At 38.0% G+C, this 17,139-nt stretch overlaps 1 protein-coding gene across 2 annotated transcripts; it reads right to left on the bottom strand.

Moving 5' to 3' along the window:
* Positions 1 to 6,978: 6,978 nt before the first annotated feature.
* Positions 6,979 to 16,400, bottom strand: LOC148735867 (uncharacterized). 2 transcript variants are annotated; one of them, XM_088752708.1, is made up of 5 exons: positions 16,167 to 16,380; positions 11,547 to 12,271; positions 10,819 to 11,001; positions 10,069 to 10,173; positions 6,979 to 7,711 (listed from the first exon to the last, which is right to left on the bottom strand). In XM_088752708.1, exons 2-5 carry the CDS (start codon positions 12,256 to 12,258, stop codon positions 7,404 to 7,406), a joined length of 1,308 nt encoding a protein of 435 aa, XP_088608834.1. In that variant the 5' UTR covers positions 12,259 to 12,271; positions 16,167 to 16,380; the 3' UTR covers positions 6,979 to 7,403. The 2 variants fall into 2 exon arrangements, with proteins under 2 accessions (XP_088608834.1, XP_088608835.1); XM_088752709.1 differs by having other exon boundaries at positions 7,574 to 9,850; positions 16,167 to 16,400.
* Between the last annotated feature and the right edge of the window lie 739 nt (positions 16,401 to 17,139).

Raw genomic sequence — 17,139 nt, 5'->3', positions numbered from 1 at the left:
TTAGCTGTAAAATAACGAATTCAATCAATTTGCTATCGCCGGAGCCCGAGCAACAAGGATAGACGTGGCACCTATTGTCTCTGTCAAACACTCTCACACCATCTAAACTTTCTTTAGCAATTGAGACAATGTTATTTAATAAATCAATAAAAGTAGGAGTGCAATAATGAAAACATTTATTAAAGTAGGCCGAGCTAAATTACTATTTACAAAACAAGCATTGAAGCACGTAACACCAAGTATCGACTTAAACATTTCTGATCGCGACCGATTTTCTAAAAATTTTCAGTTTCAAGCATCAACAATGTAAGGCTCAGAAACAAGCCTACTTGATTGAACATCGCTGCCTGTGAACAGATCTAAGCTCAATATATCATTCTTCCGCTCCGTCTCACAAGTCCGTACTTCCTGTGAAGAGAAAATAATATTTGTCAGCTGGCGATCAAGCTTCTGCCAGGGTATCATAGTTAGTGGAGACGATCGAAATATTGGGTAAGTGATAAATGGAGTCTGGGAAGGAAGAGTAGCTCCCTCCAATGTTTCAGCTCTCCCGCTTTAGACCGTCTCCAAAGAAGGAGAGTCTGGTACAGACTACTCAACGCGACTTTCTTTCTTTGCGCCAAAAGGTCATAGGTAGGATCAATGCCGACCGTTTTTCAAACTAATGACCTGAAAGATTCGTTTAGCGTTCTGATTTGCCATAACACTGGATAAACTGACAGCTAAGTTGAACACTTAAAAAAGCCAGTCAGAAAGAAGAGTGACCAAATTACATAATCATGACAATCTCAATAGAGAATATTGTATACACTGCATTGTGATTTGCTTGTCATGTAGATTTCAGATTAAATCTTTGTTAGCTCGCTGTCACGACACACGACTTGAGAACAGCCAAACTATTCTAAATTACTACTCTGCTCGTATTCGATAAATCAGTTCCCATAGAAACCTTTTTCCAAGCGCTCACTCAACACCATTATCATCACCATCATCGCCGTCATCATCATCCTCCTTCTCCTGCTCATCATCGTCATCATCACCATAGTTATCGTCATCATCATCATCATCGTCATCACCACAGTTATCGTCAAAGTCATCGTCAAATTCATCATCATCATCATCATCATCATCACCTAGCTCTTTTCTGAACCTTATTCCTTTTTCTTTCAGCTCAACTGTTGTAAGAAGTCATTGGATGTCCTCCTTCCCCCCTGAAGATTCCCACACCTATCACAAGAAAAAAAGGAAAAAGGCAACAATATCAACCACAGCACCAATCATATTTGTAACACACAACTTGCATTTTCAAGCAAGACAAATAGTTAAAGTGCACTTAAACCCAAAACAGTTTTTTTGCTTAACGAGGTAAGCGTATTTTTTAGAGTATTTCTGTGCAAAAATTTTTTTATTTCCTCAAATCTTCATTTTTCTGCGCCCGGTCAAAATACGAAAAATCGGCCGCCATCTTGCCCCACGACCGAGTTTAAAAGGGAATGGCACTAGCGGGTAGTGTGACGTCAAATCGAGAACACGAAAGGCTGCATTTCACACATTTTCGCTTGTTTGGGAAGGTTGTAGTCGATATTATCCGAAAATATGCCGTGTAAGTGTGTTGTAGAAGGATGTAGCAACGTGCGCAATTTTCAAGAGAGTATCGCGCTTCATACATTCCTCATACAACACACCTAGTTGGCATATTTCAACTCTAGATGTTCCTTTTTGATGATCCGGGGTTGTCGTTGTAATGTTTTTCTCAACTTTACTAGAAGCATAGAGTTTTCCTTTCAATGTAACCGTACTATTCTGACAAAACTCCGTGTTTGAAGTAAATGCGAGACATCTAGTAAATAATAATGATAAAAAACAAAACAAAAGAAATCCAAAACAACTTCAAGGTTCACACTTGTACTCCGCTCAACTAACGCCTCCTAACCTATCATTTCATGCCACACAAGTTAATTGTCCCCTTTTTTCTTTTTTCTTAGATGAGAAGGATAATGCATCATTTCCGTATTCCTCGAAGTAAATAAAAACGCCTACACTCCACAGTAAAAACAAGACGAGCAGCGAATAATCATAAGGTAGGCATATCTTTTATTCTAAAGATGGTAGGAAGAGTTTCACATCAAAAAGTTGTTTACGTTCAGCGATGTCACAGAAACTTGGGACGCAGCGTAAAGTGTACTCAGAATCAACTCTACGGTGTGTGGTAAATTGAAGTTTAAAACTTATTTTGTTAGGATTTACGGGAGACCAAGGAGAAACAAACATACAATAGCAAGTTTAACAACTTCATTATCAACAATGTTGTTCTTTAATTTTTCTTCAAAAATAAGCTTATTCGACGCAGGAGATCGATAGGCCCTGATTTCTGACAGAGTTACAAAACATGAGCAAAGTAGCCAAAAGAGAATAGAATCCAACTGACAAATAAGAATAAGGAAACCATTTAAGAGCGAGTAAATTATAACACAGTGCCGAGTTTGACTAATGGTCGCGTGTCGCGGGTCGCGCCTTTTCAAATGATTTGTTTTGCTTTTTAGTTGTTTATTGGCGGAGTTCTCATATAAAAACCCAAATAAACACGTCCCAAAAAACAACACAGGCCTAAAAATTTCAAAAATTAAAATCCTAATTACCCAAAGAAATTTTGTCAGAGAAATAGTCTCACAATTCATCTTTTCTTCTTTCCCTATGTAAGGCGTAACTACAGAAGATTTCTCTTTCAATATTACGTCAAAAACAAAGGCCAATCAAATCAACTCACACAGTTTATCAACAAATATCACCAAGCATCGTTCCATTAGCACAACCTGCATCTACTATACTGGACACTACTGACAGAAAATATGTAGTATTCAAGTCTTGAAAGCTAAATTTGTTTCTTTCTTTATTCAATTTCGAAAATATTTTTCTGCAAACCAAATCCAAACAAGCAACGATGTAACGGAAACATGGAAAGTAGCCTGAGGTGTACACAGAATCCGTTTCACTGTCTGCCAAACTGAGGTCAAAAAATTTCATTGCTCAGGATTATTTAATGGACGATTGCAAGACCAAGTGGAGACAGAGACTTACGAGATTCACTCAAGAAAAATTCATTATTTGCAATCTTGTTCTTTGATTTTTCAAAACAAAATAGTGTTATCATGGAGACGTAGGAGACCAGGGGGCTCTACGAGCAACTGACAGAATTACTCAACACGGGCAAATAATCCAAAGAAGAAAAGAATCCAACTGATAAATAAGTATAAGGAAGCGATTAAAGTCCCAGTAAATTATAACACCGTGCCAGTTTTGTTTAGGATGACAATCATTACACCTTCAACTTTTGGTGAATTATTTCCTATCATCGGTACAAACCTTTAAGACGTGAAGATATGACGATAGAATCAACGCGACTTTTACTTAAAAAAAAAAACCAATTCGGATTTTAAAAAAGGAAAAATCCCTTTTGTTTGCTCATTTATATTTTTTGGGGTTCACGCTCCCTGATTGCAAAAGTGAATAATTGCCGGCACAAAATGTAGGGAACAACTTCATCGAATTCAAAGCACGTATGGGTTGAACAATCCTTTCTCGTTAAATAATCAAACCCAAATAAAAACATCCCACAATAACAACAGAAGCCGAACAGTTTTAAAATTCGAAATTGAGCTGAGGAGTTAAGTCAGAGAAAAATTCTCACAACTCATCTTTTTTTTCTCTCTCTCAAGTAAGGCGTAACTACACAAGCAAAGCAAAGGTCAATCGAATGAACTCTCAAAGTTTTTAATTATTGTGTAATCAGGAAATATCAAGTCATTTGGAAGTCACTAAATTTAGTCTTCGTCATTTTTTTTCTTCAAATCATCTTTAAACAAGCTACCCATGAGCCATTAAAGTACTTAACGTGGGTTTGTTACGGTCTCCATCTACAACATTGGCTCCTGACGTCGCAAAATAGAAAAAAAAAAAAAAATGAAAACAGTGACTGTTCCTGAAGACTGTATTCTTTCTCACGAAAAATAATCTGATTAATTGAGTCGGAAGCAAGTTATTGGAAACATTATCAAGTGCTCTGCTGAAGAGCATTTAAACAAAAATTAGATACATAACAACTCTTTAAATTCTGTCCTCGTCATCTGAACACCTTCCAGGTACAGTTGCGCCAGCTTAGGAACACTGCTGAGATGTTGGACCAGATCCCTGACCCTGCGGCCGAGTGGATTGGAATCTAGATTAAGAGATGTTAGCACTGGTACATACTTTAGTGCAGGGGCCAGTGCTGATGCTTCATCTTCACCCATATTTGTATTCTTCAGGCCCAGGTTAGTCAGATTGGGTACATTGTTCAGGCTCTTGGCCAGTTCAATAATCCCGTGACCCAGGGCATTGTCCTGTATATTCCGTTCTTCTAACTTGTTAAAGTAATTTAATGAGGCAGCCATTGCCGCACATTCCTTTTCTTCCATTTGTACATTCCACAACTCTAATCTCGTCAACTGTGGCACGTGATGAAGATTCTCAGCCAAATGACTCACACCACTGTGTAAAGGGTTGAAGGACAGGTCGAGCTCACGCAAATTTGGAGAATGGGGCAGTGACTCAGAGATAAAAGCAGCACACTTTGCTGCTATATTGATGTTGATAAGTATTAAACTGTAGAGATTGTCAGTAAAATTAAATCCGTTAATCTCGCTCTCAATCAATTGACCTTCAAAGGCTTCTTCCTCCTCCTCCTCCCACTTCCCCCCTATGGTAATTTTGTCCTTTTGTCCGCTTGGTGACTTCCTCTTTCCACCTTGTAAAAAGAAGTACTGTAACTAAACATGTTGTCCATCAGTTAAAATATCTTTAAGAAAAGAAAACCAAATAGAAAAAGGTTACAAAGCCATATAGCGTTTGGGACCGACGGAACATGCCATCACAAGTGGTTTAAACTACTGATATTTGAATACTGAGTCCTAACCTTGACTGGAAAGCTCTTTGATGAAATCAGTGTCGCTGTAGAGGCTAGACAAATGCAGAACAGAGATTAATTTAACACGTGTGTGATTTTCCTTACCTCGGCCGAAAAAATTCTAATGGAACCTGTAGTCTAATACAGTCTGATGAGCGCACCTTCCTTCGTATAGGGAGTCGTTGTAAGTTCACTGTTTTAAAATAAATCGCTTTAAAGGTCAACTTCAGCAAATTAAAATCCCTTCTTTCCTCCACAGGAAGCTAATTTAGCTTTAAAATGTCTCCAATGTTATTGACATATCTGCCATAAACAAAACTTGCCGTAGTCGCCACAGTCAAAATGAGAGAAATTCTCATTTTTGTGCAATATAGAAAAGTTTGTTCCTCCGCGACACTTAACTGGAACACAGTTAAAACCTTTTTGGAACAACAAAAAAAAAATCTGGAATGAACTAACAAATGCAAAATTAGCCAATCAGCAAACTTTAATTACTTATAAGTAATTTTCGTTCTTGGGATGATACGCCTCCTGTAGCTGAACAATTCGCATTTGAAGAAACCTCTTTTTTTCAGAAAAAGAGACTTTCTAACAGTATATATCTTATCCTAAGGCAATGGAGAAGACCGAGTTTTCTACCCATGGTGTCAAGGTTGCGCATGCGCAGAGACTTGATCGAGGATCGGTGCGCCGAGGTCCACCTCCGCGCACTTTTACGTCATAATTCCATATTCAGAGTGAAATAAGAACATTGTTAATGACGGTGTATGGTTTTGTAAAGTCTCAGCAGGTTCTTCTATTGAAATACTTCTAAACGCTGGGAAGTCTTGATTCCAAACTCAGAGTTAAGCTTAATTATAATTACTTCAATAGTCGAGTCTGTTCCTTCGATGGTGGTACTACCTTGTAATGCAAACCCTTGCTGTGTCAATAGCAACAGAGTTATCTTTCAGACACTTTCAAATGCAACAATTTGATTTATTTTACAAGAAAATTAGTCCATTGAGTTTCAATTTTCTTTTCTTAGTATCGTATGTATAAAAAAAGACTACTTTTTTGGTCAACATGTGAATCAACAAAAGAATTTTGTCAAGGAAAGAAAGCAATCGTCGTTGGTCACTTTAAACCATAGGGAGATGATGAAGTCAGAGGCAATGTTACTCTCCATATCGAAAATAAAACTTGCTAAACCCTGACAAGGAAGGCAAATACAACAAAATAGAAAAATGGATAAAAAAAAGTGATACTGACCTTCAAGGACAATTTAAAAAGCAGTTATTTGAGCTCTCATCCACCGAAATCAGTGAGGATGCCGAACAAAGTCCAAAACGTAAAAATAAATGTTATTTTTAAGGTTTTGGTGTACTCTGTAGACATTCAGAGGATCACGTGTAAGGCGGTGTAATGTGACTAAACGATTACAGCTCCTGATAGATGATAAACTAGATTTGGCCATGTGTCTGACTGATCAATTGAGCATGAGCTCTTTTTTACCAATCTGATTGAAGTTAGACAACCATTAGGAACGCACACTTCATTTACTTAATTGTAAACTTCTTTACTGATTAAAATCGCGAACGCGTGAGTTATAACATGCAGTTTACGCGCTGAACGATCGAACTATAAATAATTTTATTTGCACTCACTCGTGAATTCCATATCTACGCGCACCCATGTATTATCCTGTGTGTAAAAGTGTTGTAAAATCGCATGTTAATCGAAATATGTTATGGTTTCGACTGAAAAAGAATGTATTCTGCCGTAAGGAAACGGCTTGAAACATTTGAGGTGAACTGATCAAAGGTACCGGTGGGGGCCAACTGGTAAAGGAGTGGGCGACCATATTTCATTCTGGGGGAGAACTTGATCGCCAAGGCTGTAAGGGATGACCATGTAATGGGGTGAAACCTCCATAAGCCGTTTCCGCTCGCCACAAACGATTAATCCTCTGACCCAAACAGTGCCAGCATCTATATTCTCCTAGTATCACTCCTGAATGAAAAATTAAGGTCACGCGAATGGAAGAGACGATCACCAACTTTAAAAGTTTTTGATTGTTTAACATATTCTCTTTGTCAGTTCCACAGGAAATACGTAGAGAAATGTGAAGAGAAAATGTACCCTAGTGTCAGGGTGTGAGGGATGGGGGGGGGGGGGGGAGGAAATAAAGACGCTTTAGGCCGTGATTGTTCTTAGCATGCTCTGAACATCTGACTGAATTCTTACGCCAATTTTAGTCATTAAAACAACGATTCTTCAATAAAAAAAAATAAGAGTACATATCTATTCTTTGAGGCAATGTTTTTCCCTGTCTTCAACCGAAAGAAAAATGAGTGACTTTCTAAGCACCAATGCTTGTTGACACGGATGCTCAATAGCTAGGGTACCAGATTGATGAAAGACAAACGTTATAACGTAGATGAAGTGACGATGAAAAAAACTCCATTTTTGCAATAGAAGACTAATGAGAGCCATTCCCTTCAATCTTATCGCAACAAAACTCTTCTGCTAGTTTTGTGCATCCCACAAACTTATGACACAAGGCTTTGCCCAAAACTACATAAGTGCCTTTGGAGCCTTCCTTTTGGTTCCATTCCTTTAACATACTAAAAGCCTTATTTGCCAACCCCTTTTCTTCTTTGAAAGCATCTATTTCGCCATCTGAGTCGAATCCCAGTCGTCGTGCTAGATTTTCCCACTTGTTGCCAAGTTTCCGGGACAAAGCTTCTAACTCGTCTTTAGATGGTTCACCAGCCTTAAATCGCAAGCTTGAGGATAATGATGGGGAAGAAAAAATTAGAAAAGGGGTGCTGTAGGGCAATTAGCGAGCATCTATGGCGAATGGTGATTTATTGTATAAACAACAATTAAAATACCAGGTGAGCTTTCGCTCAAACACGTAACATCTTCACACATGAAAGTGGTATGAACTTACTGACTCGGTGGGAGGGCCGAACCCAATGCGTGAACGATGCGTGTACCTTAGTGCCAACCGTTTTTCAATTTCGTAGAAAACAAAAATTAAATTTCATTTTCGTTTTTCGCTTTTCGCGGCGCTGTAAAAAATCCAATTTCGACTTCAATTTTCGTTTTCGCGGCGCTCTAAAAAAGCCAAATTTTACTTCGATTTTCGTTTTTCGTTTTCGCCAGTGGCACTGAAACTGACATTCTGTGGGAAAATTCATTACTTCACGGTTGCCCATAAATGCAAGTCAAATCAAAATCAATTTACTCAAAGCAAAACGTCAGGCGACATTACAGAATAACTCACGGCAAAACGAATAACGTTGTGGCTAAATGACCGGCAGCCGTTCAAGGTTTTCAAATCACTAATTGACCGGCAGTCTGATATTTTGCTCAAATTTAAGGAATCAAAGAAACCCATCCAGTTCAAACTATCATATGTCGATTAAGAACTGCCAAAAGCGATCCAGGAAAGATTTAAAGACCGCAAGTCCAACGCTTGCCTTACGCACGGCTCAGAGAACGAAACCCTGGTTTGTGACACTTGGATTTTTCAGGTCGACTGTCGGTCACAGTTTTCAAATCACTAAATGAGCGGCAGTACGATACTATTCTCAAATCTAAGGGAGTCGAACCGGTCATATTCAAACTATGATATGTCGAATAAGAAGTACAAAGCCATCCAACAGATTTTTAAAGACCACAACTCTAACTCTTGTGTCACAAGATGATTTACAGTTAATTCCATGAAAAAATATGAAATGATTTCAAATAAGATTAAAAGGCAACTAACGCAACAAAAACTTCTATCATTGTCGAATATGAAACCGTTTCCAAAAAAACCAATTAGTACTAATTAAAAATATATCTTAAGTTTTCTTACAATGAAATAAATATATCAATATATCTGTAGCTACTGTCCTCGACTGACGCATGGGCAGCGCCCATTTGTGCACTGCATATGGAAAACGCAGCGTATGGAAAATCCCGTATGTCATTACTTTCATTGGCAATCGAGTAATATTAGAAGTAGGAGTAGACTGAAACTAATAATCGCGTGTAAATTGTTATGAGTATTAATTCTGCAAGATTTGCTGAACCAGTTTCTGTTCTTTGGTCGACTTTTTATTGACGCGCATACAAAATGAGTCCAAAGCAGACACCTGTCACAAGCAAGGCTATCCTCAATTTGTCGTTTATCATTTTTGCGTAAACAGAGCAAGCAAAGTCTACGCGGATCTTCTTTGTTGATTTTTAAGAACCGACAACCATGCATCTTTTTCAAAGTACTTTTCAACGCGGAGAATGTCCACGGTTTCTTCGATTCCTTAAATTTGAGCAAAATGTTAGAATGCCGGTCATTTAGCACAGTCAATGAGCATTTTATCATATGGCCACCAAGTATTGAAATTTTAACTTAACTAAGACGCGATAGAGGGGCACAAGCACCCACTCGAACACAAAAAAGATTACTGGAAAGATAACATTCCGTAACTTTTTCCCATCAGAACCAGAAACTTCCGATTCCTTGAAAAACGGAACTGTTTTCTCTCAATTCCGTTTTCCTTTAAATTTTCGCAACAAAGCAACATGAAAGCGGGACGGCTTTTTCCGAACTGGCTCACGTGAACCTATCCGGCCCTACTCAAGTCAGCTTTCAGTATGGTCTTCTATTGAAATGCGCGAGCGGGGCCGGACGGGTCATATGATGATAGATCTTATTCCTCGGAGAAACTCATGTTGACAAAATGACCTTTCATTTCATAACAAAGGACAAAAACGCTCGATACTTGTGCAACTCAGGTAAGGCAGATATTATTGAGATAACTCTTACCTCGGGTGACTGCATTTTATTTCATTAATGAAAATTGTGAACTAAACTCACTTCCAACTTGTAGTTTGGGAGCCCATTTGATAGCAGAGACTGATTAGTCCAACTAGTATCTAGGAGGCACAAGTTTGAAACCTGTTGAGGCCTTTTTGAGGCTTTTTTCTACAGAGGCGGCTTTCACTGCAGTTCACTTTTGAGGAATTTTGTTTTGACAGGATGTATTCCGTAAGAAAACTATGCATTAATTTGGGTTGGATTGGTGCTTATCCAACGTTGACGAGACGGTCAATAGAAATGACGAGGCAAAACCCCTCTCTCAGTATTACTTCACCTTGGGAAGCAGTTTTTCTCTCCTTACAAGCTGGAGCTTCACACGAAGACGGTTCTTCATTTCGGCGCTTCAAACTCGTCCGGACCAAATGTTCAGTAGAACCACCTGTATAATAATAATAAAACGCACTCTTTGACTGCATGTGCCTTCTATTGTACAGTTTTAGAGTGTTGCAGTAAAAAAGTAACTGTGATCCGAAATGCAGAGGGGCTAATGAACAGCTCTTGTCGATGCCAAACTTGTGACAAAAGGAGGACTTGGTTAGAGCAGAGTTTGTACACTGGTAAATTGACAGGCCGGGGACTGGCCGAGAAATTAGTAGATTAAGTACATGTATTACAAGTGCATCAAATTTATTTTAATACAAGTCTTCTCTCACTAGGTGAACTACCATTTAAATGACTATAAAAAAATAAAAAAAAGAAACGTTCTTTCTGTTAAAATGTATAGCCAGTGTAGAAAGAAAGAACCGTTACAAAGGACATTTGCAACAGTACATGTAAGAGTAAATATACCAGTTTTAAATCAATAAGTAACTGTCGCAGAGAAACAAGGAGCTGGACCACGCCTTTTGTTCCCCTTTTGAGATGTCATGCAGTGCTTTCCCAAAACGAAGCGGTTGGTGACAATCGAAATCCATTACTTCATAACAGCACTTCCATTATCTTTGCATTGTACTACATGAGGCGGGCAAATATGCATGCAAATATACTGTAAAGCTAAAACAAAAGGTAAAGCTGATCTGTTTACCTGTGTAATATGGCCAATCTTCAAAGATACTGCAGTCATTAAGAATGCTGAACACAAGAGAAGCTGCTGTTACACTTGCACATGTTTTCCACTTTTCCTCTGTTTCAGTTCCATCTGCATACCCTGAAATACCCTTGACCACAACCCACTCCATTTTCAGATCATGTGCTGCACTATAAACTCCTAAGACATGAAATATCAAGCTTTCATAAACAAAACAACAAATTTGCTCCAACATCTATTGATTGTAACCTTTCCTTTTGTTACCTTTGTTATCAAAGGTTGGTAAGGGACTTAAGACACAATCTGGAAAGTCTCCTTGTATACTAGCTATAAAGTTAGTTCCTCTTAAATGAGCTTCTCCCAGTTCCCATACCATTGGGGCACTAAAACTGCATTCTTACTTCCTCTACCTGTATCAGAATCAGTATCAGTAGCCATCTACACGGCCTGGGTATAGAGCCACATATTAGAGAGTACACTGTCCCACCCAAGACTACGACACAATGACTTTATAGTGAGGACTTTCCCCCAGACCTCTTGATCTGAAGTCCAGCATGCTAACAATCAAGCCCGAGTATCTCTAGTCACTAGCAGGAACACTTACCTACCATGAAAGCTATTATTATAAAAGTGTAAATTCTATCTCCCAGTATACAAGTCTATCTGTATCTGTTAGAACAGACTTTTCTGTTACCGCGGTTCCCTATAGGATAAAGATGCCTTACCCTCTCCTTCTGTTTCAATTGCAATTGCTTCAGGAAAGGACTCCACAAGTTCATTTTGTCGCCACTCAGCTTGTACAATCTCAGGGCCACTCAAAACCTGACCACAGTGGACTTCAACTTTTCTTTCTTTCGGATTTTCTAGAGGTGCAGTCCAACCATAACCTGCATATTTGATGAGTTCAGCAATGTCTCTGCTGACAGGAGTTGTGACCCCACAAAATTTCTTGCCAACCTTTGTAGCCTTCTGATGGGAATAGGTTGTGAGCTTTTCTGATAGAACCACATCCCCCAGCTTTGTTGTTTCTTGATTCATACCACCACAGTGGCCCACAGAAAAGACAGCTTTTGGTCTCAGCTGAGTGACAGCATTTTTTACAACAGTCAAAGAACCACCCGGAGCTTTAGAGCCCTCTGAGCATCTCATCAAAGCAACTTTCAGTTTAACATCTTGATCTTTACCAATGCTGCCAAAGTATACATGACCAAGCCCTTTGCAATAGCTTCTGAATGGATCAACAATGTAATAGTAGCAACTTAAGAACTCACAGTCCTTCACTGTTAACAACAGAATATCAATTGGGAGTTCAACATCTTTCCAATGTTTAAAATTCTGGGTTAGTTCATTTCTCTCTGGAAGATTTATATTGATCTTTGATGGGTCACCACAAATGTTTGTTAAAGTACTCTCTTCAGTTCTCGCAGTTTCTGACATGGTCAATGAACTTCTGGAAAAAAAAAGAAATAAAGAATAACATCCTGCCTATTTAATCAATGTTAAATTAATGCACCTGCATGTAGAAGTTCATTAATTTAAAGTCACTTGAAGGATAACAAAAGAAAATCTATGGTTCCTACGGGTCAAATCTACACAACACAAAGTGGGAATAAACAGAACCAGCACCAAATTCCTTCTTTTTGATGATGCTTCCAGTTCCTTTTTGTACAGAAAAATGTGTGAAGAAATGAAGCTCTTCACAATTAAGAGAGAGTTGCTCTTAAACTCAGTGTTCAAAGAAAGTGGATTGTCAATATAAGTTTATTTCTGTCAGAGTATAGTGTGTTGAGCTGGGGGAGGGTGCAACTCAAAAACAGGATGCACCAAGTAATGAGTGATGACTTATAGAAGACACTTGCCAAGATAAAGAAAAAAGATCACATGACCAAAGTTGAAGACCCTATTGACTGGATGAGCGATGCAGTGTAAGGTAAGTAAAGAGGTGTAATGGCAAGATGTGTGTGTGTGGATAGCTAGATCCACGGGAATTGAACAAATGTGTAAAAGTACCAAAACTTTGCTTTCAAACTATAATCATTTTGATAATTTCACATCAAGACTCGGAAAGTGACAGGTTCCAGCAAGAGACACTTGATGAAGACCCAAGTAATCTAACTATGTAACATGTGTCATTTTACAAACTAGTGTAGTTCAAATTACCCTCTGGAATATTCAGTGCACAGAACTCACTCAAAAGCATTTTGATGAAATCATCAAAGGACTGGAGGGAGTGGCTCCAAAAGCTGACAATCTGTAAAAAAGCCCGTTGGCACTCATGAAGAGGGTTTAAAAAATAATGACAAAAAAAAAATTTTCCAAAAGCAAATTAAATGAAAAGAAAAAGAAAAGCAAACATGGACAAATTCATCTTTAAGAAGCAGAACCTCAATACTGCAGACATATCCTGACTTGTGAAGGTACCCTTACTGGCTACCAGATCTTGCCAAAGTCAAGTTGCCATTAAGTCACCTAAGTAGAAACTTACATTCTAAAATTGCTTGGAATGATCAACTACCTGGGTAAGTTTGTCCCAGATAGTTTTTTCTGACAAATTATGTCAGAATCTCCAAGGAGCCTAATGCAAGAAAAGCATTCAACCAATTGTCAGCTCACTTCTCAAGTCCATGAAGAAACCTTTCACAACTGGAGAGAGGTGGCTTCTGAGCTGCCACTACTCTGCTATGCTGATAAAGAAGTAAAAGCTGAAAAGCCACTGTGACCTGGGGGCAGTTTTACTTCAAGATAGTAGAACTGTGGCTTTACAGAGTTGAACAATGACTCAAACAGAGAGGAGATACTCACAGATAGAGAATGACTGCCTTGTATCAGTGTTTGGCTGCACAAGAATCTACCTCTACGGGTATCTCCTCCATACATAAGAAAAGATTACTGCCATTACAGAAAATAAGCATAATTAAGAGCTAATCTTGGCCAGAAACATTATTTTTATAGAGCACCCACTCCAGAAGTATCACTTCAGTCTCATTTACAAGAATAGAACTCAGACATTCATCAGGGATTCCCTGTCTAGATCTCAAACAAAAAAATAGGGAGAAGTATGATACTTATGAAGTCTTCTTGTCCAAAAAAAGAAGAAATGCTCATGGGAGAGACTGTAGTTAGAGATTCAAATAGTTTTCATTATGTATGACAATGAAAGCAATGCTTCAGAGAGTAACCAGAGGAAATGTTTAGGATGCTGATCACATGACCTTATCAGATATAAAAACCAATGGATTGGCCAAGGCTAAGATACAATTACCTCCTAATGTTCGCAATTTTTAACCTCAAACAGAGATGAAGTACCAGCTGTCCAAGATGGAGTAAGATACAAGGGAACCAAACCTCTATGCTCAGAGATTTAATAAAAGATTCCCTCTACTAATTTGGACGAAGAAGGATAAGTCAGACAAACAACAGTCACTGTATCCTAGCCACTGATTCACAAAGACATCAAAAACACCCAGTCAGCACCTTTTCAGGATGCCTAGAAACTAAACCAATATAACAACCTTAAAAGACCATACAAAGTCAACCTACCCAAAAGAAGATGGCAAATAGTCAGCATTTAATTCTTCAAGGGAAAGAAAGATTTTATAGGAATATTATAGACAGTATGTACAAATATTGTCATGTGGAAAAAAGTGACCAATTAACCGCTGCTGAGAAAACAATCCTGCAATTAAGGATGACATTTACTGAGCAAGGAATTCCAAACAAACTGATTTCAGAAGATGGACCCCAATACACCATTATGAAATTCAAACAATTTGCAGCATGCTGAACTTTCATGATCATAAAGAATCCTCTACCACTTTGAAGTAATGGTATAACAGAGGTTGCAATAAGGTAAGCAAAAAAGATTGTAAAGATGAGCCAACACCGATCGATCGGTATTTTGGAAACAAGGAATAGTCCTAATTAAGTGAGTTAGCTTCATCAAATGAAAAGCTAAAACCCAAAACAACAAGAACACTTCTGCTTGTTAAGCCTGTGCTACTACTAGAACAACAAGTGATTCTGATCTCAAGCATTATTAGAGCTTCAATGGAGAGGAAGCAGCAGGTCAAATGATAAAGAATACGACGAGGCGCTATCGTGCACTGGGCATATCTCGCTGCATGAGCGGCGCGAGAATATTGCCAACAAGCTCTTTTCTAATGTTCTTGTACCAAATCACAAGCTGCATAAGCTCCTGCCGCCCAGGAATGTATCTAGGGTGGACTTAAGGAAAAAGCGCGCTTTTAATTTACCTGTGGTTCATATGAACTGGTGTCATGATAGTTTTATCTTTCATCATTTATGCACGCACGCTGACTCTATCTATGTTACCTAATTTTTAATATTTTAAAAGTATGTTACCATTTTTATATATTTCTTAAATTTGTAAATGAATACGTAATTCAACCTTCGGTTGCAATGTTTTTCAAATAAACTATCTATCTATCTATCTATCTATCCAATGATATGATAGTGAGGACAAGCTGCTGTTGCCTCTCTTCTGCTGGATTACAGTTGTTAACCTCAACCAACTTCAAGCTAGGTGAAAGGAAGCCAATTGTGTATGCATGATCAAAAGAGAAATTAACAAGTCATATAAAATCAAGGCAGATGAGGATGAGTGCTGAAGAAATCAGGAGCACATTTGCAAAACAACAGAACTGCAAATGCCTCAGGAGAGTGATTTTAGAGTCCATGTTGAAGATCCCTATGAAAACAGCAAAGCAGTTGCATAGCAGCTGGCTGAAGCCCACCAGTAATAAAGCAGAGCCTTAGCTAGTGAAGAATGTCGCAAAGTCAACAGGACAGGAACAAAATCTGACACAAAGAAAGTGATGGGCAATAACTTCTACAAAGTTGGCAACAAAAATGCCTGCCAACTCCTAGAGACATCACTTTGTGATGTCTAAATAGAACTTTCAATATCATTTTTTTTAGTAATTCATTTTGGATTTGTTTTTAAATGTAAATAACTGTCTTTGCACCAAGTTGTGTCATTGTTTACCTTATTATACATGTACTAGTCATGTGAATACTTATTTCTAGAACTGTAGCATGTAATCATATGGAATTTTCTACACTCATTTGTTACCTGTCAGACAGGTGTGCGTGTATATTACTCCTACATATACTGCCTAAGAGGAGCTCAAATCAAGTAGTTGTGTTATCACTTGATAAGGTGCCAATAAAGCTGTGTTTTGGGCTGTGAGCAATGTACTACTACATATTGTTAATGATTACATGCTAAAACATTTTGGGAATGAGTTACAGGCAGAGTTGATTGGGTCGACTCTTTCATTACATGTTCAAGTCATGCAGATTGATGTCGATAGATTAACACTCACCTTTCAAGTTGCTTCTCCGGCGAGATGATAACAGCAGTTGTAATTAACTCCCAGGTACTTGTTTTTTTCTGAATTTAATCGATAAAACCATCCACCAGATGAACCACTACCCAGTAGATTGTGTGGCTGATTGTGTTCACACCAATCTACTGGGTGGTGATTAATCTGGTGGACAGCAATGAAATTCAACCAGCTGTAGGAAAAGTAGCTGTTTCGTCTGTACACATTGGTGTCATAAAGCCTGCAGGTGTTGGATTATGGTACTCAATTGGAACTCAGAAGATTCTGGAACTTAGCTGTAAGGAGGCAAAACGCATACATGTATGGATCAACATATCAATCTGAAGTGACTACAGTACACTGATAACTGCATGCACACAATTGAAAAAAAAAATGGTTTTAAGCCCTTCATCTGACAGGAGTGTTAAGTGTATTTGAATTTTAGATGCAAAATCAAAAATAGGCTTTATGTCGCAAACTAGAAATAGTGAGCAAGACAAGAACTCCACAACCAACAGAAAACATAACTTTAAAAAATTAACATGTTGATGAGGATGTTCAAAACTTACTTAGTATTCACAGCAATGTCTATACAGGATTGTGTCACAGTCTGGGTGTTTTTCAATGGATCTCTGTTTATAAAAGTTAATTACATCAAAAAATGATTGCCATTAGATGTGTATATATCAAATCCACTCACCTACGTACACTGTATAACTATGAAATATAAATAAAAGAAATAATTCTATAAAGATAAAATGGACAAATACAGTATAAAGGAACAGGTTCAAGTATGCAACCAACAAAGTCATACTGTGACTTATAATTTTTTTTTGTTTTTATAATTACCATTTTCCTCAATCATGTTTACAATAACAATATTTAATTAACTATCTAACTGTTAATGACTAGGTTTTGACTAAATAATGGTTAGTTCACAAAGCTTTAGATTAATTACAAGAAGTAAAATATC

This window comes from Stylophora pistillata, chromosome 3 (genome assembly GCF_964205215.1).
Source record: "Stylophora pistillata chromosome 3, jaStyPist1.2, whole genome shotgun sequence".
Lineage (NCBI taxonomy): Eukaryota > Metazoa > Cnidaria > Anthozoa > Scleractinia > Pocilloporidae > Stylophora > Stylophora pistillata.
The sequence above is the reverse complement of the archived record's forward strand: the minus strand, read 5'-3'. Positions and strand labels throughout refer to the sequence as shown.

Coding starts and splice junctions, on each gene's coding strand:
- LOC148735867 (XM_088752708.1), bottom strand. CDS start 12,258: ATGTCAGAAACTGCGAGAACTGAAGAGAGTACTTTAACAAACATTTGT. Junction 10,174..10,818: donor AGATTGGCCATATTACACAG/GTAAACAGATCA, acceptor ATTATTATACAG/GTGGTTCTACTGAACATTTG. Junction 7,712..10,068: donor GAGAAAAACTGCTTCCCAAG/GTGAAGTAATAC, acceptor CATTATCCTCAA/GCTTGCGATTTAAGGCTGGT.